This window comes from Corylus avellana, chromosome ca1 (assembly GCF_901000735.1).
Source record: "Corylus avellana chromosome ca1, CavTom2PMs-1.0".
In the NCBI taxonomy this organism is placed as follows: domain Eukaryota; kingdom Viridiplantae; phylum Streptophyta; class Magnoliopsida; order Fagales; family Betulaceae; genus Corylus; species Corylus avellana.
In genome coordinates, this window is record NC_081541.1 from 49,241,556 (window position 1) to 49,266,991 (window position 25,436).

At 36.6% G+C, this 25,436-nt stretch overlaps 3 protein-coding genes across 6 annotated transcripts in view; 2 read left to right on the plus strand and 1 right to left on the minus strand.

Annotated features, from left to right (window-relative positions):
* Positions 1-1,875, minus strand: part of LOC132163466 (uncharacterized) — a gene marked incomplete in the record, with an annotated part of 2,671 nt that extends 796 nt beyond the window's left edge. Inside the window, 2 exon segments of the mRNA XM_059573769.1 lie at positions 464-795; positions 1,720-1,875. Of these exon segments, the coding sequence (XP_059429752.1) occupies positions 464-759 (296 nt within the window).
* A 179-nt stretch (positions 1,876-2,054) lies between these two features.
* Positions 2,055-5,656, plus strand: LOC132165093 (uncharacterized). 2 transcript variants are annotated; one of them, XM_059575597.1, is made up of 10 exons: positions 2,055-2,167; positions 2,568-2,682; positions 2,767-2,886; positions 3,012-3,079; positions 3,982-4,090; positions 4,179-4,247; positions 4,370-4,427; positions 4,903-5,138; positions 5,247-5,298; positions 5,462-5,656. In XM_059575597.1, the coding sequence occupies exons 2-10, from the start codon at positions 2,680-2,682 to the stop codon at positions 5,527-5,529; spliced, it is 783 nt and encodes a 260-aa protein (XP_059431580.1). In that variant the 5' UTR covers positions 2,055-2,167; positions 2,568-2,679; the 3' UTR covers positions 5,530-5,656. The 2 variants fall into 2 exon arrangements, with proteins under 2 accessions (XP_059431580.1, XP_059431585.1); XM_059575602.1 differs by having other exon boundaries at positions 2,628-2,682.
* Positions 5,657-8,135: 2,479 nt separating this feature from the next.
* On the plus strand, positions 8,136-25,007 carry LOC132176442 (uncharacterized). Of its 3 annotated transcripts, none has more exons than XM_059588651.1 (17): positions 8,136-8,330; positions 8,651-8,872; positions 8,938-9,111; positions 10,324-10,503; positions 11,935-12,343; positions 12,893-13,011; positions 13,115-13,192; positions 14,322-14,456; positions 15,239-15,283; positions 15,412-15,578; positions 15,837-15,915; positions 15,994-16,079; positions 17,231-17,360; positions 17,524-17,656; positions 21,621-21,787; positions 23,191-23,389; positions 24,029-25,007. In XM_059588651.1, the coding sequence occupies exons 2-17, from the start codon at positions 8,753-8,755 to the stop codon at positions 24,232-24,234; spliced, it is 2,427 nt and encodes an 808-aa protein (XP_059444634.1). In that variant the 5' UTR covers positions 8,136-8,330; positions 8,651-8,752; the 3' UTR covers positions 24,235-25,007. The 3 variants fall into 3 exon arrangements, with proteins under 3 accessions (XP_059444634.1, XP_059444643.1, XP_059444651.1); XM_059588660.1 differs by having other exon boundaries at positions 8,657-8,872; XM_059588668.1 differs by having other exon boundaries at positions 8,668-8,872.
* Positions 25,008-25,436: the final 429 nt, after the last annotated feature.

Genomic DNA, 25,436 nt, shown 5'->3' on the forward strand with positions numbered 1-25,436 from the left:
CTTCTAGTTGCATGATCTCATCAACTAACACAACATTGTTGGAAAACACACAGACACCCACTGTGATCCCTCATCTTGAGAGCATGCCTAAGCCTAGCCAATTCATTGCGTAGATGTAAGCCAAACATACTCAAGCATCTTCATACTAGCTAACTCTCTGGCATGCATGTCCTTGATCACTTCAATATGTGTTGTACTGATAATCCCATTTTTCCCGGCACATATATATGATCTATAGGGAAAGTCTAAAGTTTTTGTTATTCCTGTAAATAATAGTGCTACAGAAACATATTACATATCTAATATGCCTTAAAAACCTTTATATAGCCCAAATATAGATATAACAAATATGACTTACAAACCTCCATGGATGTATATAAATGACATTAGCAAAGTGTCAATTTCCTTAAGGAAATGATAATCACAGTCTTTAGGGGTATTGTGAGTTTAAGGACAGTACTTGCCTTCATTAAATGAATGGGGCGATATTTGATTTGATACATTTGGTGCATCTCTATCCCATTTCCATTGCTCCTCTATTTTTGAAGACTTATATGAATGCTCTTCCTCAGTAGAAAAAGAATCTGGACGTCCTGGAAAATCTTTCATTGCAGCATTCAGCTGCATTCTTTGTGTGGACATGTGCTGCATTCTCTGTGTAGGCATGTGCTGCATCTGAGAAGCAACAAATGGATTTGCTTGGGAATTGGTGTAAGCTGGATTCACATGGGAATCAGGATAAGATGCCCGCCTTTGCATCCTCCCACTTGACTGGAAAAAAATGTTAACTCCAACCTAAAAGCACAATAGACTTGAATAACAATGATCCAATTGGAGAAAACTCACAAGTCATGCCAGAAGTTCTAAATTCTGTATGAAACAAACAAAAAGGAATACACAATTCAAACCGGAAGTATAAAGTATTCTATGCGAAAAGATCAAGGCAGGATAAGTAAATTTTTTTTCTAGAAAAATTTCAGTGCAGGCAAGGACACAACTGACATTGAGGCAATGATATGACCCCAACAATCTAAATGTCATGAAAACCAGACAAAAATAGAGACTAACAAAAAAGCCACAAGCAATTAGTATCAGTAACCTTTCTTGTTTAATCACCCAGCAACTTGACAGGCTCTTAGTCAGAGAATATCTACTTCCAACCCACCATTCAAATCCAAGCATTGTAAGTAAAGAGAGCTTCATAAAATTAAGTAGGCTAACAGAACCCAAAAATTGGAGGAAAACATGTCCACTACATGGAAATTGCTAATAGGGGAGGCAGCGAGATGAGAACGAAAAAGTTATCCATCCCCATGATTTTCCCAGAAAAAATTGAATCTTTTTACCTCTTTTTCACATTTTAACAAACCCTAAATTTAGCAATTAGAGAGACTCAAGAGTCCGAACAGGCAAGTATTAACAAACAGGGTTAAAAATATAAACTTTTTGTCAAAAGTATGAGGAAACCTTTTGCAGGCATTGATTACGTACGCAGAAACTCTGTGTTTGGTTGCCAAAGAAAATTCAGGAAAAGAAAGGGTATCAAAATTTTCAAGAATACACATTCATATCAAACAACCAACCAAAAAGCCACAATTTGAAAAAGATACAACTATTCATAAAGGTTATAGAATTTTCGAATACCCATTATCCTATATCTTCCAATACACACCCAAAATAATATAACTAAAAAAAAGAGCTTGAAATCATAGCACATACCCAGTGCTTGCCTGCCTGCTTTATTCTGTAATATTGTAAAAACCCGAATAAAAAAAGGAATGAGCAGCAGAAGATCGAGGACAATTTGGACGTTGAGGGTTTTGAATCTCTTGATTTCCTTTGGTGCGTATAATCTTAGAGTCAGGGGTGGGCAAATACCCGCCCAACCCGCAAAACCCGCCCCATACCGCCCATTTTTCCTAAGAAAATCGCGGATCCGGGTTGATTTTTCAGTTACCCGTACGGAGAGGGTCGGATTTCGGGTTGAGTTTTTTAACAATCCCGAATACCCGCCCCGACCGGACCTGCTTTAACATAAACCTTAATAACCCATCTTCCAAAGTATCTCCTCCCTCAGTTCTCTCTGGTCTCTCACGCGTCCCTCAGCTTCACTCTGCGCCGCTCCGGCTCAGCCGGGATTAGCGTCCACCGGAGCTCCGATCACAAGGTTTGTTTCTTTCATTCTCTCTCTTTCTGTCTCAGTTGGTTTCCAAGCCAAGAAGGTTGAGGGCTCAGTTAAGTTCGTCGACAGTGATTATACCATCGATGTTCTTGTCAAATACTCTCAGCCGTCGCCCAACCCGCCCCTTTGTGGCTTAAAGAAAAACAATATAAAGCTTTGTACTGCACATTTCATTTTTATCTACAATGGTTGATGAATACTTTTATATACACTTTTTTTTGAAGACATGAAAAGAACGTACCACCCATTTAGTTTCTTTATTCCCATTTCTTTTCTCATCTTCCAAAAAAGTCAAGGCATGAGAATGGCATGGAAGGCAATGTCACAAGCTCAATCTTTCTCTCTGTTACAAAATTATTTTATGATGTTTTGCACCGTAAAACAGAACAAAGCCCATTTTGGAGCTGACAAAGTTAACAAAATCAAAAACCCTTCTACTGTATAGGGTTTTCTCTGCACTTTATCTGTACACCGAGCTCATCAAAGTCTTCGTCGCAATGGTTCGGTCCTAAACCTCTCTCTCTCTCTATACGGTTCCAGGTATTGTGATTTTACTGATTGCTGTTGTCTTTTTTTTGGATTAGCCGCAAGGAGATTACATAGACCTTCACAGGAAGAGAAATGGCTATCGCCTTGACCACTTCGAGCGCAAGCGCAAGAAGGAGGCTCGTGAAGTCCACAAGCGCTCTGAATATGCCCAGAAGGTCATTTCCTTTCCTTGTTTGGACACTGTTAATCTCTAAATCTCCACAATTTCTTTTGTTGTTCATTTTTTTGGGAAAATTGAGAGCTAAATTTCTTATTTAGGGTTTAATTTTTAATGCAACAGGCGCTGGGTATTAAGGGCAAGATGTTTGCGAAGAAGCGCTATGCTGAAAAGGCCCAGATGAAGAAGACGTGAGTCTTTTCTTTTTTTCTTTTTAATTTAATTTATGGTTACGCTAATTTATACTCTATTTCAATGCTTTTTTTTCTGAATTTATTTATTCAATTTCATGTTTACTATGGATTTGTGAGCTGTTGTATATATAAGTGGAATAAAGGGTATTAGAAATGATGTTTTCTTGACAAGCTGTAGTTTTAATGCCTGATACTAATTCTCTATGTAAACCATATTTTATGTGATTTTTGTTTTTATTATTTTTTCTAGTGTTATAACTCTTGGGTGTTGAGATTTTTGTGCCTTAGATAAGATGTGCTATGGACTCTCTTGAGAGCAATGAACTTATCTTTGTTGTGATCACTAATAGCAATATTACAGTAGTGTTATTGACAACTTGGAAAAAAAAGGCGCATTTTACTTCAAATTGCTGCTGTCTTGAAAACGAAGGGAATGTTGCTAAATATTTGTAGGATTCTTTAAGATATCATGGTCAAAATTTGAAATCATTAGGAACATGATTTTCCTGGTACTAGAGTAGTATTATTGTTTAGTGGCATAGCAGATTGGGAATGTAGGTTTTATTTTTCTTAGAATCATCGTGGTAGAAAAGTTCCAATTTCCTTAGTCTGCCATTTAGTTAAGTTTCTTGTTGAAGCACTTTAAAACTGCAACAATATATATGCCCATGACAGCTCAATCACTTTGGATGCAACCAGTTTGAATTGAAAACCATTTTTTCCTTTGTTTCGTTAGTATATCCTCCTATATTTGTCTGAAGATAAATTACCAAGTATCATATGTTTCAGTTGTCAGTAGATATTTTCCAAAATGGGTGAGTTATAGTTGCTTGTTATTGATTTATATTATGTTGGATAACCATTGGTGGATAAAATTTTTTGTTTTTGCATGTCAATAGACTGGCTATGCATGAGGAATCGTCCACCAGGCGCAAGGTGGATGATGATGTTCATGAAGGAGCTGTTCCTGCCTATTTGCTGGATCGTGAAAACACAACGCGAGCAAAAGTATGTTACACCTGCGATCTGAAAAGTACTGATTTTTCTTTCGCAGACACTCCTTTCTGTTTATGAATCTGACATGCACTATTAATAGGTTCTTAGCAATACCATTAAGCAAAAGAGGAAGGAGAAAGCTGGTAAATGGGAAGTCCCTCTACCCAAGGTAAGATCATAATCAACTTTCTTGCATGATTTTGTGGTTCTTTGTGTGGTGTATGGTGTGGGTGAATCATGGTGTATCTGTAATCAGTTAAATTTTATTTGGAATTTATATCCCTTCTTCAGGTGAGGCCTGTGGCCGAAGATGAAATGTTCAAAGTGCTCAGAACTGGTAAAAGAAAGAGTAAGTTTCCAGAACTCCCCTTCTTCATTATCTTTAATATATTTATTAATTTTTCTTGATATTGAAATTGTTTTATTGGTTAAAATTTGTTTCCTTGTTAATCTCACTTGTATGTTTTCGGCTTATGGTAAGATGATGGAATTCTAAAGTGTTAGAAGATGCTGTGAAGTTATTCTTCAATTTGTTCTATTTTTTCTCACTTTTTTTTATTATTTGGCTAACTTCATAAGTCATGTTTGTCTGGAGACCATGAAATTCAATTTTGGGTTGTGGCTTTGTGGATTTACCAATGCAATCAAAGAACTGTCTACTGTTGTTCACTGTGTGATAAAGTAGCTCGTAGAATTTCTCTAATGCATCTGATTTTAGTGTGCTTACAATAAAACATGATTGTCTTTATGGTTGTTTTCATATAAAACGTGATTTGAGTGACTAGTAGTGCCCCTAATGCTCTAGGCCTGGATCTCTTTTGCAGCCAAACAATGGAAGAGGATGGTCACAAAAGCCACATTTGTGGGAGCTGGTTTTACAAGAAAACCTCCAAAGTATGAGCGCTTCATCCGTCCTAGTGGGCTGCGGTTCACCAAAGCTCATGTGACACACCCTGAACTCAAATGCACTTTCAATCTTGAGATTATCGGAGTAAAGAAAAATCCTAACGGTCAAATGTATACCTCTCTTGGCGTGATGACAAAGGGAACCGTCATTGAGGTACTACTGCCTTCCTTCAAATTTATACTTATGATCCACTGAGGAAGAACAAAGTTAGACGTGATGGGTTTACATTTTTTTTGTTTCTTCTGTTGTTGTGAATTTCAGGTAAATGTTAGTGAATTGGGTCTCGTTACACCGGCTGGGAAAGTTGTATGGGGTGAGATTATCCTTCTAGTTTTTTGTTTTTTGTTTTTTTTTTTTTAAAATAAATAAAAAACCTGCCATTGTTATGGATTTCAACTCCCATCCGTACATGTCTCATTTGGTTTGTTGTGATTTATGATAAAAGAAAGTAATTTATTTTGTTGTGGCGGATGCAGGGAAATACGCTCAGGTGACAAACGACCCTGAGAATGATGGTTGTATAAATGCTGTTCTGCTTGTCTAAGAGCATGTTATTTATAAAACAATGGTATATGTAGAGTTCTCATTTCGTTGACGTAGCTCAAGAGCGGCTGTTTTACCTATGAACACCAAAATAGGAGCAAACTATTTTAGCTTGAGCCTTCCTATAATTTTTGTTTTTTTATACATTTAAAATATAATTTTTGTTTTTTTTTTTATCACAAGATTTTTGGCAAGCAAAAACCAAAATTTTGAACGCTTTACAAAAATTTTGGTGTTTAATGACCCACAAATAATGACTTTTTGGCCCAAAAAAGATCATTATACTACCCCAAAAAAAAAAGAAAAGAAAAAGGGACCAATTTAGTGACTACGTTCTAGTGATGTGTCAATGGCCAAACACACCGCCAACTGGATGGTAACATGTCATTAGTGACGTGTGTTGCGCGTCACTAATCCATCCGTCAAGGATTTGATTTGGTGATGTGTTGAGTTGGCACACGTCACCAATTTGGTGATGTGTTAAATATGCACGTCACCATTTTTGTGACGTTCCAAGTGTCACACTGCACCAATTTGGTGACTTGTCTATTTTGGAATGTTACCAAATTGGTGACGTGTGAAAAAACGCATTACAAAAATTTTGGTGTTTAATGACCCACCAATAATGACTTTTGGCCCAAAAAAGGTTATTAATTATTTGTCTAGTGACGTTCAAAAAATGTCATTTTTCAAATGGTGAAGAGTGTATAGACTAGAAAATGGGCTAATGTCGTTTCAACAGTACAAAACGGCACATTTTAGAAGATAAAAGGTGCCGTTTGAACAGTGCACGACACCTTCTAAAAGGTGTCATTTTGCATTTTTCAAACGTCACTACTCTTTAAAAAATTAACAAAAAAATAACTTTTATAAAAAATATATATATATAGAGGTGGCCACCCCTCATTGGGTGTTGGGGGTGACCCGAAAGCCACCCCCGATCTACTCTGGGGTGGCCCCTTATGGGTGGCCCGTGAGCTACCTCTGCCACCTGTGGGGTGGCTCGTGGGCCACTCCTCCCCCCAAGTGTAGCTACCAGTAGCCACATGTATTTTTTATTTTTTATTTTATTTTTAAAAAATGTTTTATATCTGTGTTGGTGAAAATGGAAATTTTTTTAAGTTTTTTAGTGTGGGTGGTTGTTTTAAACGCAGACTTTGGAAGCTAATATTTTCAAATTTTGAGACATGTATTGTTCACACGTCACTATTCACATGCAAAACTATTCACGCGTCACTATTATAAAATAGTGACGTTTGAACAATTTAAAAGTCACATTTTAATGGCGTTTTATCTAATGACTTACTATTCATACGTCACCAAATTAAGGAATTTTTGTAGTGACGATTGGATTGAAGTGGTGCCGGCCGACAGCCGATGGTGAACCTTTGATGCGAAAGTCAGTAAATTTGTCAAGAAAATGAATAGAAAGAGTTGTAGGGCAGCAGAAGCTAGCTATTGTCTTGTTTAGGATGATGGCTCTCATTTATATTAGACTCCTAATTAATCATTAATGATAAAGATAAAGATTAGTACTAGATAGGCTTAAAGGTTTACTAGTTGAATTTAGGACTAGATCATTTCAAATTAGAATTATGATTAATTAGGAGTCTTATCAATTTAAGAGTCATTTGTATTTATTTAAAGACATTTTGTGACGAATGAAAGAAAGAAAAAAAATTGTGAAAGTTATGGAATTCTCCCGCCCTGAGTGGAGTATTGTAGTCAATGTGCTATTGTAATCTCTCCTACCCGAAATAGTTAATATTATCAATATATTTATGTTATTAGTTGTGGGTATTCATCACAACAAGTCACCTACAAGACAAGAAGAAAATTATTGAAGTGGCATCAGTCGGTAGCCGGTGGAAAAACCTCTGATACTGTAAATTTGTTGAGAAAATAAAATAGAAAGTTTTATGGTATATATCTTTAACTCTTTTGATCTCATAAGTTTATAATATATTTACATACCCAAACACTCAATGAAAGTATACCTGATATCATAGATCAAATCCTTGTAAAAGATAGTGTAGAGAAACTCTCTCTCTCTTTTATAGGGTTTCTCTCTTTCTCTCTTTCAAAACCTTTTTTCCTGCGTCTCTCCTCCCCTCCTCTTCCTGCAAATCCTAGTCTCAAATCCTCTGTTTCTCAAATCCTAAACTGTGACGGCGTGAGGAAAGAAAGTATAAGAGAGATAGAGGTTTTTTATTTATTTATTTTTGTTTTTTTGGGTTTGCGGGTTGGATTGGGTACTCGAGAATTGTAAAATATATTACCGCAACCCGCCCCGATCCGTACGGGTAGTTAAAATTTCAATATGAATTTGCAAATTTTACACTCAAGGCAGGGCGGGTGGGTTGAGTTGCCTGGATTTGCCCACTCTTAATTTTGACACGATTCAGAACATGACACCAACACGACATGGAGTTATCGAATTTAAGTTTACCATAAATGGGTTTGAGTCATAAACGGATATGACCCATTTATTTTTATTTCTTGACAGATCAACCCGCTTCACCCTGACCCGCTACACCAGTTTTTTTTTTTTTTTTTTAAAAAAAAAAACACGTAAACCTAAGTTCACTTCAAACGCGCACACCGGCCACCAGCCTTCTTTCTCACTGTCTTTCTCTAGCGCCTAGCGCCACAACCTTTTCTCCCTCTCTTCTCTTCACTCTTCAGCGCCTGCACACCGCCACCGGTCCACTCTCCGACAATTCTGTGACTCACGGCGCAGCACAGGCTGCACAACACAGCTCTCTCTATCTCTGAGTCTCCGTCTCCGTTTCCAACTCTCCGGTATATCTCTCTTTTTTGCTCTGATTTTGTTTTTTGGGTCGATTAATTTGTATGAATCAGCACAAGCACATATGATGAACACAAATGCATCATTTGTTTTTGGGTCAAACATCTTTTATATTTTTAGCGCCGAATTAAAATCAATTAGGAAAAAAGGGTCATTATGTGACATGTAATGCATTTAATAAATTTCGTGGGGCTATTTAAAAAATGGTTTGTTCAGGGACTTATATATATATATATATATTTTTTTTTTATGGAGATTATATTATAAATAGAAAAACTAGTTTAATGCTTTTTAAACTCAAACTGACGGGAAGGTGAAGGGAAGGAGAAGGGTTTAGGAGAAAGCCACCTTTAGGGTTTTTGCGGTACCAACAAACAACTGTCTCCGAGTCTCTCTGCCTCCGAAACTCTGCAACATGATTACTGGCGGGAAAAGCTACGTATCTTCTCCTCCTGCCTTCTCAAACGACGGCAAGCGCCTCCTCGTTTGTACAGGCAACACTGTCTCCATCTTCAGCACCTCCACTGGATTACAGGTTAGCCAAAACCATCGCCCTTCAGTTTCCTATCAAACTACGATGCTTACTTTTTGTACATGTAGATTGCATCATTGGAGGGTCACACGGAGGCGGTGACGTCGGTGATTGTGGTGCCGGGTAGTAAGATTTTGTGCTACTGCTGGACGGCCTCGCTCGATGGGACCATTCGGTATTGGGATTTCTCGGTGCCGGAGTTGATGAAGAAGGTCGATGTTAAGCTGCCCGTTTTCTCCATGGTAAGATTCATGCCTTGCTATGCTACCCCTTCGTTTTCAGTTGCTTAGTTCAAGTTTTTGTTTTTGTTTTGTTTTTTTGTTTTTTTCTGGTTGTCTTGGTTGGTTATGCTGTTGAGCTCTAACTCTAATGATTGTAAGACTACACGGTAGGGTGGTGCGTGCGTGTGTGACTTATTCTGTCAAAATTGTTGTGTTGGTTTCTAAAGCAAAGTGTGACAAATGCAAGAAAAAGGAACATGGATTGGACTCGATTGGGTGAAGTCACACAGCTGGATTAGGAGGTCGAAATTGCATGTGTTGCTTTATTTTTCTCATTAAACAACGGATAACCACTTTCATTTTTCTTTACCTCACCTTTTTTTTTGCCTCTTGTAATACATGTGCTAAACAGAAATTTTTTACATATATCGGAATTATAGAGCTCAGGCTCTTTTATATTAGGTAACCAAATAGAAAACTTTGGTTTACTTTTCTCTTAAAAGAGTTAGGTATGTGTGTATGGGAGGACCCGTTTTTTGACAAACCAGACTGCCTGTCATTCCTAGAACCATCATACTTGTCAAATCAATTGGAGATCAAGAACTATTCAATCCATATAGATTTGATAAATCTAACTCTATCTATGAGAATATATGAATTTTGGATCAGATATGGCAATTGAATTCATTGAGATTTGGCATGCATGATCACTATGTAGTGAACATTTGTCCAGTGGGTTTGAAAGAATATAAAAAGATTTATTGGTTGGTGTCAAGCTACCCAAGTTAGGCAGTAGTGTCATGTGATCCTGCCTTTATGTACCTATATATATGTGCTAGTGTCGTTAGTTTGGGGTTTGATTATATTTTTGGAGAAGTTGATCTGTGTAATTTCATATATTTATTTGCTGGAAAGTTTGGTCTATAATTTGTAATTTGATTGTTATTTATCTGAGTAATAAAAGATTTAAAAAATATTTATATGTTGTAATTCTGGGTAGTAGGATGAGAAGTAAGAGCTTATAAAGCCATCCGTGAGTCATGATAAAAGTGTTTAGGTTGACTGAGGTGTGTAGAGTATTAATTATGGATCTTGTTGATTTCAGCTGGAGTTTGTTTTCCTAAAGTTAATTATACCTTTGTTTTGTCTTTCATATGTGTTTTGATCTTAGTGCTATCTGACCCAAAAAAAAGCATGTTCTGACATTTATTTAGTTGGTTTGATTTTTTTTAGGTGATTCCATCTTTATTAGGCCAACCAGCCTTGAGCAATGAGAAGCCAACTGATCTTTTTGCTTATCTGTCACTTGAAAATACAAAAGAGCAGAACAGTGTGCCCAAACCTTTGCGTGGACAGATCCGGAAGTGTAACTTGACGGCATCTCGTTTAATTGGTGGCTTAATATTGAAAGAGGTGCAATTTGGTGGAACTGTAACTATTTTTTGTCTGTGCATTAAGTTGTTGTACTTCCAAATATCTGGGTCTATTGAGGATTGCTTTGACTTAGTGGAATGAAACTTGAAAGAAAGTAGAAAATCCACTATCACATGAGCATGTTTATGTACACGCAATGTTGATAATACTGTCTTTTCTATAGGAAGAGTTACGATAAACTATGTGTTTATGAGCAAAACAAAACTCTGAAAAAAGATATTCTTTTAGCTTGTGGTGATTTTTTGATTCATTTAATGATAAGCCTAAGAAAGATAACAAGTCTTGATTTTATTTGTAAGCATTAAATCACTGGGAAGGGCTTATGGAGTTCAGTGATGCAATGTCAGTTTCCTATGTATTGTTCTTGTTGAGTGTTGGTTCAACTGTATACCTAGCTTTCCCTAGCTGCTAGTTGCTGTATCTTCCTATACCCTCTTGACTTTTGTTGACTGTAAATAGTTTGAAACATATTAACTGAACTGGTATATGTATTGCCAAATAATATAAAGCCATCTATGGGATGTTGATTTTATATTTCATGATGAGAAGCGTAAAGATATGTAAAGTCAATAAAGATATGATGGTATTATGATTTATTATCAGAAGCTTAACGATATCAATAATGATGTTCATGGTGCTATACTTTTGTATTTCGTTGCTCTAAATAAATTTCGATTACTTATAATTTTTTTTTTTGTATTTCATTAGTTAATGAGCTTAAGTTATCTACTTATGCTTATACGTAAATTTTCACTTCTTATTTTTTCAGTTCCTGGAGGACTAAAAAAATTATAGTCACTTAAGTGTTTCACCTGTTGAGGTGGCAGTGATAGACTCCATATAGTCAAGCAAAGGATTAAATGTCCACTGCTTTTGCTGAATCACCTTTTTATTACCGTTCATGCTTTTCCAAGTCTAGCTAGTGTATCGAATTCATCTCTTAACTGAACTATAGCTTTGATCTCTTTAATGGAGATTACTCTGTGACCAATTCCTGTATACGTTCAGAAGTAATCTGTCTCTCAACCTTTCTGTTGGTTGCATGTCCTGTTTATTTAGTTCTTTGGGTGGAAAGTTACTTTTTATAGAAGATGAAGCTTGGCTTAAAAGAGAAATGAAGATGGCTTTATCAAACTTTGACCCTATTGAAAAGAAGCTTGCTTTAGCTATTTAAAGGTCGCAGGATCAATCTGGCTTCTTGAAGTGTTTCTGAAACTTTAGAGAATCTATTGAATATGTGCAGTGTTGTCATATCTGTTTTGAATATCAGTTTTTGAAAGGAACATATTATCTGATAATATTCATTTCTACTGCTTAACATGTTCACTCATCAAGAGAAGCTTTAGATGATAAATTTCAACTGTTTGTTGTAATTTGAAATGTATGACAGCTGTTGTCCCTCTTTTACAGACTCCACAACCAGAATTTATATCTGTTAGTTCATCAGGAAAGTTCTTCGGCATAAGAAACAAACGCAAGCTTCATATATGGATGATTCCTGCAAAAGACTCTGGGCATATAGTAGCAAAGAAAATTACACTGCATCATACAAAGAATTTGACAGTGCTTGCATTTCATCCAAGTAAGAGGATTGTAGCTGCTGGTGATGTAACTGGGAGAATTTTAGTATGGAGAGGATTTGGTTACCGATTACTTTCGATCAGTGATGGACTAGTGAGTGGAAGGTTGGTGAATAAAGAGGAAGAAAGACCTGGGGTGAGGGGAAATGATGATGCTGAGTCTTGCTCCACATGGCATTGGCACTCTGTTGAAGTGAATGTCCTCTCTTTCTCTTCCGATGGAGCCTATTTATATTCAGGTAAAACCACGCTTCCATGATCAGATAAAGCCTAGTCCTTTCATGAGAAGTGCTGTTTGCCTTGTAATACATATGAAAAAAGTATATTGGAGCTAGGATTGGGCAAAGGGGAAGACTGCTTCAGACATTTTTGTATACTTGAAAAAGTTGGATATGTAGTACACCATATTTCTCAGATAATTAGGCTATGGCTGAAAGTAATTGACGGTTGCTTTTGTGAATGAAAGGAGTCATGGTGGTTAACCAACTGGTATACTCTTTCCATATTATATGGGGACCCTGGGTGACAGATTGGCGTGTTGTAGATTGTTGAATAAGTGATTCATGTCTCCATTAGACTATTCCTTGATTATCTACTTTATGAATAGCTTTATGGTTGATTCTAACCACTACTCCAGATATCTTTAAGTACCATCATATCTTATTGATAGAAAAAGGAGCTGGATGCTTATTCATGACCATTTTCTGTCATGGTTTCCTGTAGTAGTTTGTTTATAAATTCAAGTTTAAAGTAATTTTTCTGTTTCTGATGCTTCTATTGGTGTTTAGGTGGAAAGGAGGGAGTTCTTGTGGTCTGGCAGCTAGATACGGGGAAGAAAAAGTTTTTACCACGAATTGGATCCCCAGTTCTATATTATATAGATTCTCCTGATCCTACACTTTCCTCTGTAAGGAGAATTTTATTGAGCTGGAACTTATAATTCTTCAGTGATTTCACACTGTTTCAGCTGAAACAGATCTAATTAATTTTACTGAAATAAGGGTCTTCAGATATCTTGTGCAGATAATCAAATTCATATACTGAAAATGCCTTCAATGGAGATCTTGAAGTCCATCTCAGGGATCAAGGTTTGTCCCAATGAGCCTACCCGCCGTCTTGAAGACCTAATTATCTAAATAAATTTGTGATCGACCTAAGCTTCATATATGTTTGATTGACAGAAATGGTCCACCTAATGAGTAGGAAACAGTACAGTCAGGGTATTTTCAGAGGAACTGCCTACGTTTAACTTCCATATAAATGAGCACAGTAGCAAAATGTAATTTCCATTCATATGTGGTAGGCGTCATTGCCTCTGCTGTAAAAACATGCAAAGAATATAGTGTTAACTATGCCTTGGTTTCCGGTTTGTTAGGCATATAATTCTTAATACCTTGAGACATGGAATCATCATCCCTAGACTTAAGCTCGAATTGGCTACATGAGGTTTAGTCCATGGCCTTGGGCTTCTAAGCTTGCAAAAAGCACATTGTTGAGTATGCAGGATGCTCGTGATGATCTTCTGCACAACTGATGAACAAGAAATAATAATGACAATGTACCTTCAATTCTATAATTAAGTTCCATATAAATGCACATACTACTAATTTTTTTTTCCAATTCATTTATGGCAGTCCTTGTTGCCTGTGCTGTAAAAACACGAGAAAAGCTTACTGTTTAACTATGCCTTGGCTTGTAGGGCCCTTGGAATCTGGTCACATGAGGCTTAGGCCTTGTGGCTGGGACTTCAAAGCATGCAAAAAGTGCATTGTTGACTATGCAGTATGCTTATGATGATATCGGATATCTCTACATAATGATGGCTTGAAATGTACTAGAACTCGTTTTCCTTGAGAAGTACCTTAAAGTGCTTCACAGAACTTTGCCCTTATAATATTAGTTAGGAAGTTAATGGGTGATGATAGATACTTAGTAGTACTGACCTAGTGCTTAGCTTGCCAAGTCTGCCATTTACATATGTAATGGAGTTTCTGCTGTGTGATTGAAACAACTGTGTTTGATGGATTTTCATTTTTTTCAATTTTGTATTATACATTTTTTATTGGATTTTCTGCAGTTGTATATGACAAAATAATTTAAGCTTCAGATGATACTTACACAGTTTCTTTTTTGATTGGATTTTCTGCAGTTGTATATGATAATAATATAAACTTTCAGATGATATTTACACAGTTTCTTTCTTTATTTTTTTTCCAGCTTCCTAATTCACTTCCAGGGATATATGAAGGTGGTGGGTTTGCATTTGATTACTCTACTGGGTGTATTGCGCTGCGTACAGAGAACTATAGTGTCCAATTCTACAGCTTGTTTGATGACTGTGGAATAGATGAGGTAAGATCTTTTAGCGTGATGTACCAATTAATTTACCTTGAATTTCCTACACTGAGCTTCTTGTGGTTGTTTAGTCTTTTACTCCTGCAATATGCAGTTTTTTCTGTTGAGATGTCTATAATTTTACATAATTATTGATGCTTGTTTTCATTCATTTGTTTAGTTGATACGTGACATGCTCTCCTTAATATTGTTTTGTGGGAATGTATTTGCATTGGGGGATTTGAAGAAAAAGAGGTTGGGGTCAGAGGGAAGAGAAATCAAGACCTCTTTTCTGCTTTGTTCTTCCTTATTCTTGTATAGTTATAATCCCATTGTCAAATTCTATGAAATCATTCTTTATGTAAATAAATTTCTCATCTTCAATTTTATTGCTTGAATCATTTCTTTTTGACTTTGCTAAAACAGAAGTTCTATTGCCTTTATCTTGTATTATATTTTTGGCCTAATGGGTCTGCCAGGTGGAACCATATCACCTTCTATTTAAGCTGCTGCATTTCTTACATCCATGGATCTACTTCATTTACTAACGTGAGGCCTCAATTCAATGAAATAGGTATTATGTGGGCCCCACACACATGGATAAATATTTCAATTTATTCATTAAATTACAGGGTATATGGTCCCCCAGTAGGTGGGCCCCATCATATGCTGGTCCCAGCCTTTTCAATGTCAATGATGCACATTGTACCTTTCAGGAAATCACAAACATTTGAAGAATGTTCTTTTGATTACAAGTGATGAATTGGGAGTTGAAATGTTCTAAAATTGATGCTTTGCAGGTTCAGGTCTGTGAAAGAAACCATCAACCAGCTGATGAAATCACGGTACGAAGTTGCTTATTTGTAGTTTCCTTCACTGCGAAATGATATCTTCTTGGTCAAACTACTTGTGATTGATATGATCACTGATTTATATCAACTCTATTCTCAATCTTGGAGTATTATTGTTACAGGTTTTAGTGACTTTAGTAGCTATCTCCCGAGATGGCTCTATGATGAGTACTGTTGAAGTTAAGCAACCTGAAGAGGGAATTGGAGGTCTTGTTTGTCTTAAGTTTTGGGCACTGGGTTCAGAGAACAAAAAGTTCGGCTTGTCCACTGTTATTTATGAACCTCACAGGTTGGCCTTGGCTTATATACCCAAAAACTCAGAAATATTTTATCAGGAAGGATGATATTCATTGAGAGCTCCTGGTGCTGTTTTCAATATTTTAAGCCTCAAGAATGAATCATGTTTTTTAGTGAATGTGCCAGTGTGCTATATGCTTCATTTTTGTGAATTAGAATGTACTCTGTGTGTATATATTACATGGCAGAGTTGAACATTTTGCCTTTTCTTGTTTCCTAGGTAATTAACATTTTGTCCCTTGTTATATAGGGATGCTGGTATTTCTTCTGTTGCTTTTCATCCTACTCGTCATGTAGCAGTTACCTCATCGTATGGTGGGGACTTCAAGGTAATCTTGGTTGAGTGGCACTTTAAAATTGAGTATCCTTTTCCTTGTTGAACTCACAATATCAATTTGATATTTCAGATATGGGCTTGCAATGATGAGATTCAACAGAAAGGTCGGATGATTCAGAATTCTGGTTGGGCGTGCCTCGCTGTTGGGTCATACAAGTATGATCCTACATTTTTCTTTCTTGTACCATATTTTTCCTCTATAGGCCTAGCATGGAAAATAAAATAGTTGAATTTACCTGTCAGAGATAAGTCTGCTTATAGAAGAGAGAAGACTTGATTCACAAAGATCCAAAGGTTGTTCCATAAATGATTCAAAACCGTTCGATGTCACAACAACTGCGATTTTTTGAAAGTTGGTTGGCCGACAAATAAATATTTATAAAATATAACCTTTTCCCTTGGGAGTTTTTACTTTTATAATTTTTGGGTAAATTGTGCTTTGTCACCCAAGTTATTGGCTTAAATGTGAAAGTTCCCCCTAAACTTCAAATTTAAAGCACTCAACCCGGAAATGCTAGGCATTGTGGCAAGTAACCCTTGACATCATTAATTTCTTCATGCAACCTGTCAGGTGACTTCACCAAATAAAAAGAACAAAAAAAAAAGGGAAAAGATGTTGAAAGATGTTTGGTTTCATGCGGCATAGAACTCATCGTCACACCACTTCTTTCGACCCCTAAACCACTACTGTAAAGCCCATTGTAGCCCTTGACAAATTCTCCATCCGTCTGTGTCACAATCTCCACCTCAGTTCCCATCACCATCAACGCCATAACCCATAACCTGCTTCTTTGCCATCAATCATTGGCAAAAGTCCTACATAAATTTACCAGAAACCGCATTAACCATATTATAATAACCACTTTTGCTAAGCCCATTATCAAACACAAATCAACCACAAAATTAACATGAATCAGATTTTAACAACCACTCCCCTACCTATGATATTAGCTACTGCCAACCTGCCTCCTTTCCACCCATTGTGAACTAGCACCTATAAGCCACTGAAGCCCACATCTCCATTTTCATTCATGCCAATTTAGCTTCACCAATTGATTGGTAATGAAACGAACAACACCTGTCCCTCGCCACCACAAAAAAAAAAAAAAAAAATCCTGTCCCCCACTACATGAATCAGAAAACCACAATTTCATTCAATCATTGTTGTCAATTCTTAGCGTCTAATATGCATCTCTGGGTAAATAGAAAAACAAAAAGACATTCATCTGAACATGCTTATGCAGTATAATCTATGATAGAAGATGTTAAATTTGTCAATTGTGATGGATTATTGTTCCTAATTGCAGAAAAAAACCAATGACAGCTGCTACATTTTCGTCCGATGGTTCTGTTCTGGCTGTTGCGGCAGAGACTGTTATCACATTGTGGGATCCTAAAAAGAATGTCCTTGTTGCTGTGATTGGAGAGACCTTTTCGGTGATTTTAATATTTCTTCATAGCTCTCATTGTTTTACATGAATAGTTATATGCGATGCTTGATAACTGATAGTTTAAGACCCTGTGTGGGGCCAGCATTATATTTTCTTTCTATCATTAATTGCTCTGTGTTATTAATTTTCATTTGATTCTTTATTTACAGCCAATTGTGACCCTGTCCTTTGCTGGAAAGTCAGAGTTTCTAGTATCTGTGTCCCGAGGTTCAAAGCCGCAACTCTCTGTATGGAGTATGTCAAAATTGTCTCTATGTTGGTCATACAGGCTTCACATTGAAGGTTTGGAAATCCTCATTTCTTTTCATGCTGAGAGCAGTTTTTTTAGTTTGATTTTTTGCATGAATTTAAGAATATTACTGATCACAATATCCCAACCCAGTATGTATTAGAGTTCAGCTACTTCAGTCATTTGTGAATAAATTATTGAGATGCTTGTTTCACTACTGTAGATTTGAGTGTAATCTCTAAAAACATGGGACAAAGTTGTCATCAATAGAGTTTATTAATGTTTGTGGAAAGATGTGTTCGACATTTGAAGTAATAGTATGTCAGTTGCAGTTTTGGAGCCTTAAGGGAAGATGGAAATGTATATTAGGAGAACCCTTGGAGGTTTTTGATGATTAGTAGATAAAAGCAATAAGGAACAGGGAAAATACCTTGCACTAAATTGTTACTTTTTGCAAATATTGGTTGCATTTGGAATGGTGTCAGCACTTCCAGAGGTTATTTTCCTGTTCTGTTAACAAAGAAATAAGTAATGTGCTTGGCTAAAAAAGCATAATGAAGTTACTTTTAAAGTAGATAACAAAATATTCTAGGTATGTTATTTTCGATGAAAACATTAAGGTCAAATTACTTATATCAGTGAATAGTATAGTTTTTTTAACTTTCCTCAATTCAATACTAGCATTTCCCCAAACCAATTTGCAATAGATTACACTATTGGGCCAGTTGAAGATAAGGTTGACCTGTTCAATGCTTACTGTGAGTACCAAATTGAGTACAGGGAACCCTCATAGCTAGCAAACCACAAATAAGGTTGATGGAGATGAAAAGGCTTCATGTTTGATGAAGTCCCAAATTTGGTGTGGTAGTTCAACTTCTGCCTGCGTGCCACACGTTACTCTAGAACATAAGAAAAAAAAAAAGATTGGAGTTGACCAGTTCTTAGCCAGTTTAATTTCACATAGTAACAATTGTATATGTTTTGAACCTGTCGTAAAAATTCTGATGAGTAAACAACCCCTAAGATGAGAATTTCAAGATATAGAGGGGTTCTTGGTTTGCCCATGAAGCCTAAAATATTATCATGGAATGTAAGACGATTGAACGAGGGGAAGTAGCGCCTTAGAAACAGAAATTTACTCCGAGAGTGGATGGCAGATGTTATATCTTCAGGAGACCAAAATGGAGATTATGACTTATAGTATTGTGCGTAGTTTATGGGGCTGCAGTCATGTAGATTGGTGTTGTTTAGACTTTAGTGGGGTTTCCGGTGGTGTTTTGCTCATATGGGATAAGAGGGTTGTGTGAGTTCTCCGTGGCCGTTTCTTTCATAAACGTCGAGGATCAATTTGCTTGGGCGTATGCAGGTGTTTATGGTCCAATTGTCGATGGTGATAGAAGGTTTTCATGGGATGAATTGGCTGGTTTGCTAAGTTGGTGGGACTTACCTAGTGCATTGGACGGGATTTCAATGTAACTCGTTTTTCGAGTGAGATCGGGTGAAGCCCGTATTTGTCCAGCTATCTTGGAGTTTCTGATTTTATTTCTGAGTAGTGGCTCATGGACATTGCTCTTGTGGGCAGCTCTTTTACATGGTCTAGCATTTGGGACCCCCTCTCCCTGGTCTAGAATCGATAAATTCCTTGTATCCTTGGAGTGGGAAACCCAGCTCCTTGATTCGCTCCAGAAGAGGCTATCTAGACTATGCTTTGATCATTTTCCTATTCTTCTTGATTGTGGAGGCATTGCTGGAACCAAAAGATACTTCAAGTTTGAAAACCTATGGCTAAAATCAGAGGGTTTTGTAGATAGGGTGAAGTTGTGGTGGTCCTCTTACACTTTCAGGGTTCTCCAAGATACATCCAAACTTGCAAGCTAAAGGCTCTAAACAGTGGTGAAAGCCCTTAACGGTGACAAGGCCCAGAACCTTGATATTTAGTGAGGCAAATCCAAATCATCTTCACAATTTGCTTTGTTTGTTCTTATGGTTTGAAGTGATTTTTGGTTTAAGGATTAATTTGGCTAAATTAGAGGTAGTCCCGATTGGCAATGTAATGAATGTTGAAGGTCTAGCTAGTCTTTTAACTGCATGGTATGTTTTTGGCCTATGAAACTCCTAGGTCTTCTTTTGGGAGCTTCGTTTACAGCCAAGTTTATTTGGGACGACATTATTGAGAAGGTAGGGCGTTGTTTGCTTGGATGGAATAGGATGTATCAAAGGATGAGGGGGTTACATTGATTAAAAACACTTTATCTAACTTGCCTACCTACTCCATGTTTTTTTTTCTCCTTCCAGTTGGTGTGGCTGATCACATAAAGAAGTTACAACGAGATTTTTTGTGGGGTGGTATGGGTGAAGAGTTTGAATTTTACTTGGTTAATTGGATTGTGTACTCCGATCTTTGAATAGGGTTGGGTGTTTGGAATTTACTTGTGTTCAACCGGGCTCTTTTGGGAAAGTGGCTTTGGCGCTATGTTTATGAGAGAAGCCTTACGGTGAGTGGTTGTGGAATCTAAATACGGTAAAGCTTGGGGTGGGTGGTGTTCAAATGAGGTCCATGGGTCGCATGGGGTGGGGCTTTGGAAGAATACGAGGGGTTGGTGGAGCTTTCTAGCCATACTAGATTTGAGGTGGGTGATGGCTTCAAAATTTGATTCTGGCATGATGTATGGTGTAGAGATCATGCCCTCAAGAGAGCTTTTTCGGACTAGTTTAGCATTGCCTTTGTTTTAAGGACGCTGCAATGGCAAACCATTTGGAGCTTTATAATGCCTCTTATCAGTGGAATATTAATTTTTTTGGAATGACTCACGATTGGGAGATGGATCTCTTTACCTTATTCCTTACAACATTGTATTCCATTAGAGTGAGATGGGGTGGTGAAGATAGACTTTGTTGGGTTCTTTCTAGAAGAGGGTTGTTTGATGTTAGATTTACTACATTGTTCTTGTTCCCCATGATAGTACTCCTCTCTCATGCAGGAGTATTTGGTGGAATATGGTTTGCAGAATAAGATTCCCTTAAGAGTGACTTTCTTGTCTGGTTGGTCGCTTTAGGGAAGAACCTCACCATGGACAACCTAAGGAAACATCATTGTGGTTGAGTGGTGTTGCATTTGTAAGAAGAATGAGGAATTAGTGGATCATCTTCTATTTGACTCTGAAATTGCATGTGCTCTTTGAAATACTATCAATAGTGTAGGGCTGGCTAGTGTTATGCCTAGGAGGGTGGTAGATCTCTTTGCATGTTGCAGAGCGCCATGGGGTAAGTTTCAACTTGATGCAGTTTGGAAGATGATGTCACCCTTATGTGGTGTCCAAGAGGACCTTAGTGGAAATAAAGGCTCTATTCTTTAAGTCTCTTTTTTATTGGGCTGTTGTTTCAGATTTTAGTATTTCGACCTATCATGTTTTTTTTAAAGATTTTTTTTCTGCTTCTAGCTCAGTGTCTCTTTTGTTTATTTCTTGTGTATTTGGGTTGCGCCTTTGTGCTTTCTAATGAATATCCGATTACTTATATATATAAAAAAAAAAAAACAATATTCTGTGTAAGCAGTCATGCCTCTATCTGATGCAGAACATGTTAGAAGTAAATGATGGACTGGGTTCTTTCACATTTGTGATATTTTTAGTGCTGAAACTATTTGTCTTATTGGTGGGTTGGCTAATTTTATATTGCTCAGCCTATTCCTTATATCCATCTGGATGGTGTTTAAAGCCCTGATTTGACTGAGTAATTCTATAAGTTAGGGTTACAAACGCCTCCATGTTATTTAAATGTTTGTGCAATGTATACTTATCAAAAGAAAAAAAAAAAAAGATTTTAAGATAGTTTGTTTATCAGGCTAACAGTCATTGTTGGGTTTAGTTGAACTTTTATTTTGAGTTTAACAAGTCTGTTTTGCTTGAAATCAATGTATTTAGGGTTGTTAGGTTAATAGTCTGTCACTTGATTTTAAGATTTGGAGGCAATTTTTCAATGCTATGTATAATATTTTATTTTTTATTTTTAATGCAGCTGTAGCATGTACAGTGGATCTATTGTCTTTTGCTGTTCTTGCCCTTCTTCCTGAATCAGCTACACGTGTCGAATCTAGTGAACCAAAGTTTCATGAAAGAGATGGGGTAATTTTAGTATTCAATGTAATGGATCCTGTTCCTGTTGCTACCTGGTCCGTAAGAAAGGTATAATTTGTTTCTAACCCTTTCCATTTGGTTAGTCCATATGTTGTTATTGATTACAATCAATCTGGTAAAAACTAGTGGCGAACAAACATTATAAATTAAATTTTTTGCACAGATACTTTCTTGAATGTCATTAAAATTATTAAACTTTTTGGACTCGGTTAATCTTTTCATTTCTATTGACAATGACGTAAAAATCTATACTGGGTAGAAAACTTTCATTTATATTTGAGAAAATATAATTACATGAATTGTATAATATGTACCAATTAAAAAGAAACTATATACAAAAAGGGTAAATTAAACTTTAGTGCCCAAACTTGCACCTCATTTGCACATAGACGTTTTGCATTCAAAATAATGGTCAAATTGCAATGTTTTTCCTTTTTAAAAAAAGAGTTTCAGAGGTGCACCTCATTTGCCTTCAACATAATGGTCAAATCTGACTCAGGGGTAACTCGGAACACTTTGGTAGTTTGTAGGTACTACTTGCAGTGAGTCGTAGTTTAGAGGTCAAAGTGTGAATGGGTAATTTCTCATCTTGAGAGCTCATGTAACTTGATTGAATTATTGGCGGAATGGTGATGTTAAATGTTATAATAGTGATGATTGTTTTGCTATACATCTTATGCAATAAGGTTACTAAATGAAGCTACACAGTAAACCTGTTAATTTGCAACATATATGCACTTCAGTTGCTCTACTATTGTTTTAGTCCATTGGACATATATTTCATATTCTGTATAATATATGACAATATATCAACCAAAGGGGTGAAGGCCTTGGACTTTGATGGTTATCCTCATCAGGTTTAAGGTTCGAATCCTCTTGGGTGCAAATAATTCTTTGGGGCCACGCCTTGTGGTGAAGCTGTGACTTACCTGATCCATGTGGTGGGGGTGTGTTGCACGGGTCTGGGGTGTAACCTTGAGGGTGGGTACAGCCTTGACTTACCTGATCCATGTGGTGGGGGTGTGTTGCTTAGGTCTGGGGTGTAACCTATATGTCTCAAGTCCAATTGGAACAGACTTTGGTTGCAAAGAAAAGGGTGCTGGAAATCCACTAGGAAATTAAAAGAACATTAAGAGACAAACTAATTGATCGCCAAAGATAAGAAAGAACGAAGAACAAGCTATTGTTTAATAATCTTCAAGATGAATCTTGGCAACCTATTATTCGACTCTTTATTCAAGAAATGCCTAAAGAATCAACAGTTACTTTCAGAATCTATTATTCAAGAAATGCCTAAAGACATTTGTTTCTATAAATATACTTTAGCATGTCTAGTGTAAATCATAAGGTAATTGGCATCCCCAATGCTCTGTTACACCATAATTTTCCTCATCTAATCCACTAGAGCAGAATGGCAATTTATTCTGATACTGTGTACTTCTTGACTGCAGGCCAAGGGAGGCGGGCTTGCATTTCTTCGAGGAAACCCATCTTCCTTGGAACAGAATATTTCAGATGGAAATGCACCACAAGAATTCCTTGCTTATATAAATGGCAATCATGAGTATGTCCTCTTTGACCCATATGGAAATGAAGCAAATGAGCTTAGCATTACCAGGCCAGAGGGTCTTGTTGAGCTTGAAGAGACAGGTGGGGATTCCTTTACTAAAACATTTAAACATTCACTATTTTAGTGAAGACAAGTAGATGTCCAGTTTATATAGATACTCTGTATGCTTGGAAACTCAAATTGATTGTAGATTGAATAACTACTTGAACTGCCCCATTATACCGCATTGTTTTGAAAGTTTATGATGCAGTCTTGTTCTGCTCAGCATGCAACTTGTAAGGATGTTTTACTCTGGTGACATTTCAATATCGCTCACACCCTTGCATTATTGATAAATTGCTGGGACTCCTTGGATGCTCTTGAGCTTATTCCATCACAGAATATGAGTATTATTATTATTTATGTTAGATAAAAAGTAGTCGGGTTTTTATAATTTGAAATTTGTGAAATCATTTTTTTCCCATTTTTGCCATGCTTACATGTTGATTGAGTTATACATGGTTCATGTCATGCACCTGCTTTTATTATGCTTTATGGTGGGGGCATGATTACAATTAACACTTGTGTTTCAGGAATAAAATTAATCAAATAGGTTGTATAATACGTGTAACTTTTGCATTCCAGTATCTAATAATATCTACACATTGTGCCCTTTTTCTTGTTTCTTCTCTCTTATCACTCTTTTTTTGTTACATATTTTGCTCATATTTATGTAACAGGGAAATTTGGATACTCATCTATTTATGGGGAGTTACCGGAGTTGAAGTTAAAAAGAAACCAGACATTGTCGATCCAATCTGCTCCTTCAGAGAGGCCTTGGGAGACCATATTCAGTGGGTCATCACATAATCTTCCACCCCTTACCAGATTGTGTTCGGCGTTTTTGGAATCCTTGATGGAGAAAAGGACTGCCATAGTCGAATGACTTCCGATGATGTGGGAATAGTTATTCTTTTGATTTGCTTATTCCCCTTTTATCTCCATAGCCCACAGAATTTCTCCGAAACAGCAAACAGGGAGAGGAGAGTGTATGCATAAAGATAAGGAAGCTGTACAATAATTGCTAGGCAGAAATGATGTTTGACAATGGGAGATATTTGGTGGTGGAATGCTCTTCATACATTGAAGTAAATGCTCCGCTGAAGAGAGATTGTCACATTAATGATCTCCTTGATCTCAACCTTAAGAGGGCATATGGGGGGAGAGATTTTATGTTAAGCTTAAGGCAGTCGAGTCTTCCTGGTTCAGAAAATTTTGTAATTGTGGCAAGTGATGATGCTGTCAAAATATTGTGATTTTTTTTTTTTTTTTAGTTAAAATTTTGCAGTTGAGAATGAGCTTGGTGTGAAGACAAAATGGTGTAAGTTTTGTTTAGAGTTCCTTCTTTTTCACTTTGTGCCAAATTTTTCTGCAAATTGGTTCTTTGATATGCAACTCAAATGCTATTCATGTGACAAAATGTACCAAAGTCCGTTCTTTATATCGCCATCTGGCTTTATTTTTCAGGTTCGAAAGCTGGCATGATGGATTTTGTTTTGTACATATAATGCTTCATTGATATTTACATGAAATTTGATATCGAGCCTCTAGTCAGGGTTCTCATCTAGGTGTGTAAATGAACTGAATTGTTTATAAATAGTTTGTATAAGCTCGACTCGAGTTTAGTCCATCTAATAAATAGTTGGAGTCGAATAATAATTTGGTTCAAATATATATTAGGAAAAAATATAAAATTGATCCCTAGGCTTTTATCCATTTGTATGTAATTAGCTCCCTTATGAACTCCATGTGGTAAGCAAAAAATGCAAAGGACAAAAATTTTCTTTAACCTACTCTAGTAAGTACTAAGTGCTATCTCTCATATTTTTTTTTAATATTTTGATAGTTTTTTTTCATTCCACTAATCTAGGGAAATAGGATACTCTTATACTCTCAATTTTATTTGAAATGGAGATGATCATTTTCCTAGTCTAGGAACACAAATGTTAATTTCTTAGAAATTTAAAAATATTGTCACTTATTAGAGTAGATTAAAGAAAATTTCATCCAAACCGATTTGGAGGAAATTTGTGTCCAAACGGCAAATAGATTCAAGCAGTGAGTGTTGTCAGTTCATGAGACTTTAAA

Bases quoted from the DNA above. Each gene is read 5' to 3' on its own strand.
- LOC132165093 (XM_059575597.1), top strand. The intron at 4,428-4,902 runs GTAAGTTTCCAG...TCTCTTTTGCAG, and splicing joins CAGAACTGGTAAAAGAAAGA to CCAAACAATGGAAGAGGATG. The intron at 5,139-5,246 runs GTACTACTGCCT...TGTGAATTTCAG, and splicing joins CAAAGGGAACCGTCATTGAG to GTAAATGTTAGTGAATTGGG.
- LOC132176442 (XM_059588651.1), top strand. From the start codon at position 8,753: ATGATTACTGGCGGGAAAAGCTACGTATCTTCTCCTCCTGCCTTCTCA. The intron at 8,873-8,937 runs GTTAGCCAAAAC...TTGTACATGTAG, and splicing joins GCACCTCCACTGGATTACAG to ATTGCATCATTGGAGGGTCA. The intron at 13,012-13,114 runs GTAAGGAGAATT...AAGGGTCTTCAG, and splicing joins CTGATCCTACACTTTCCTCT to ATATCTTGTGCAGATAATCA.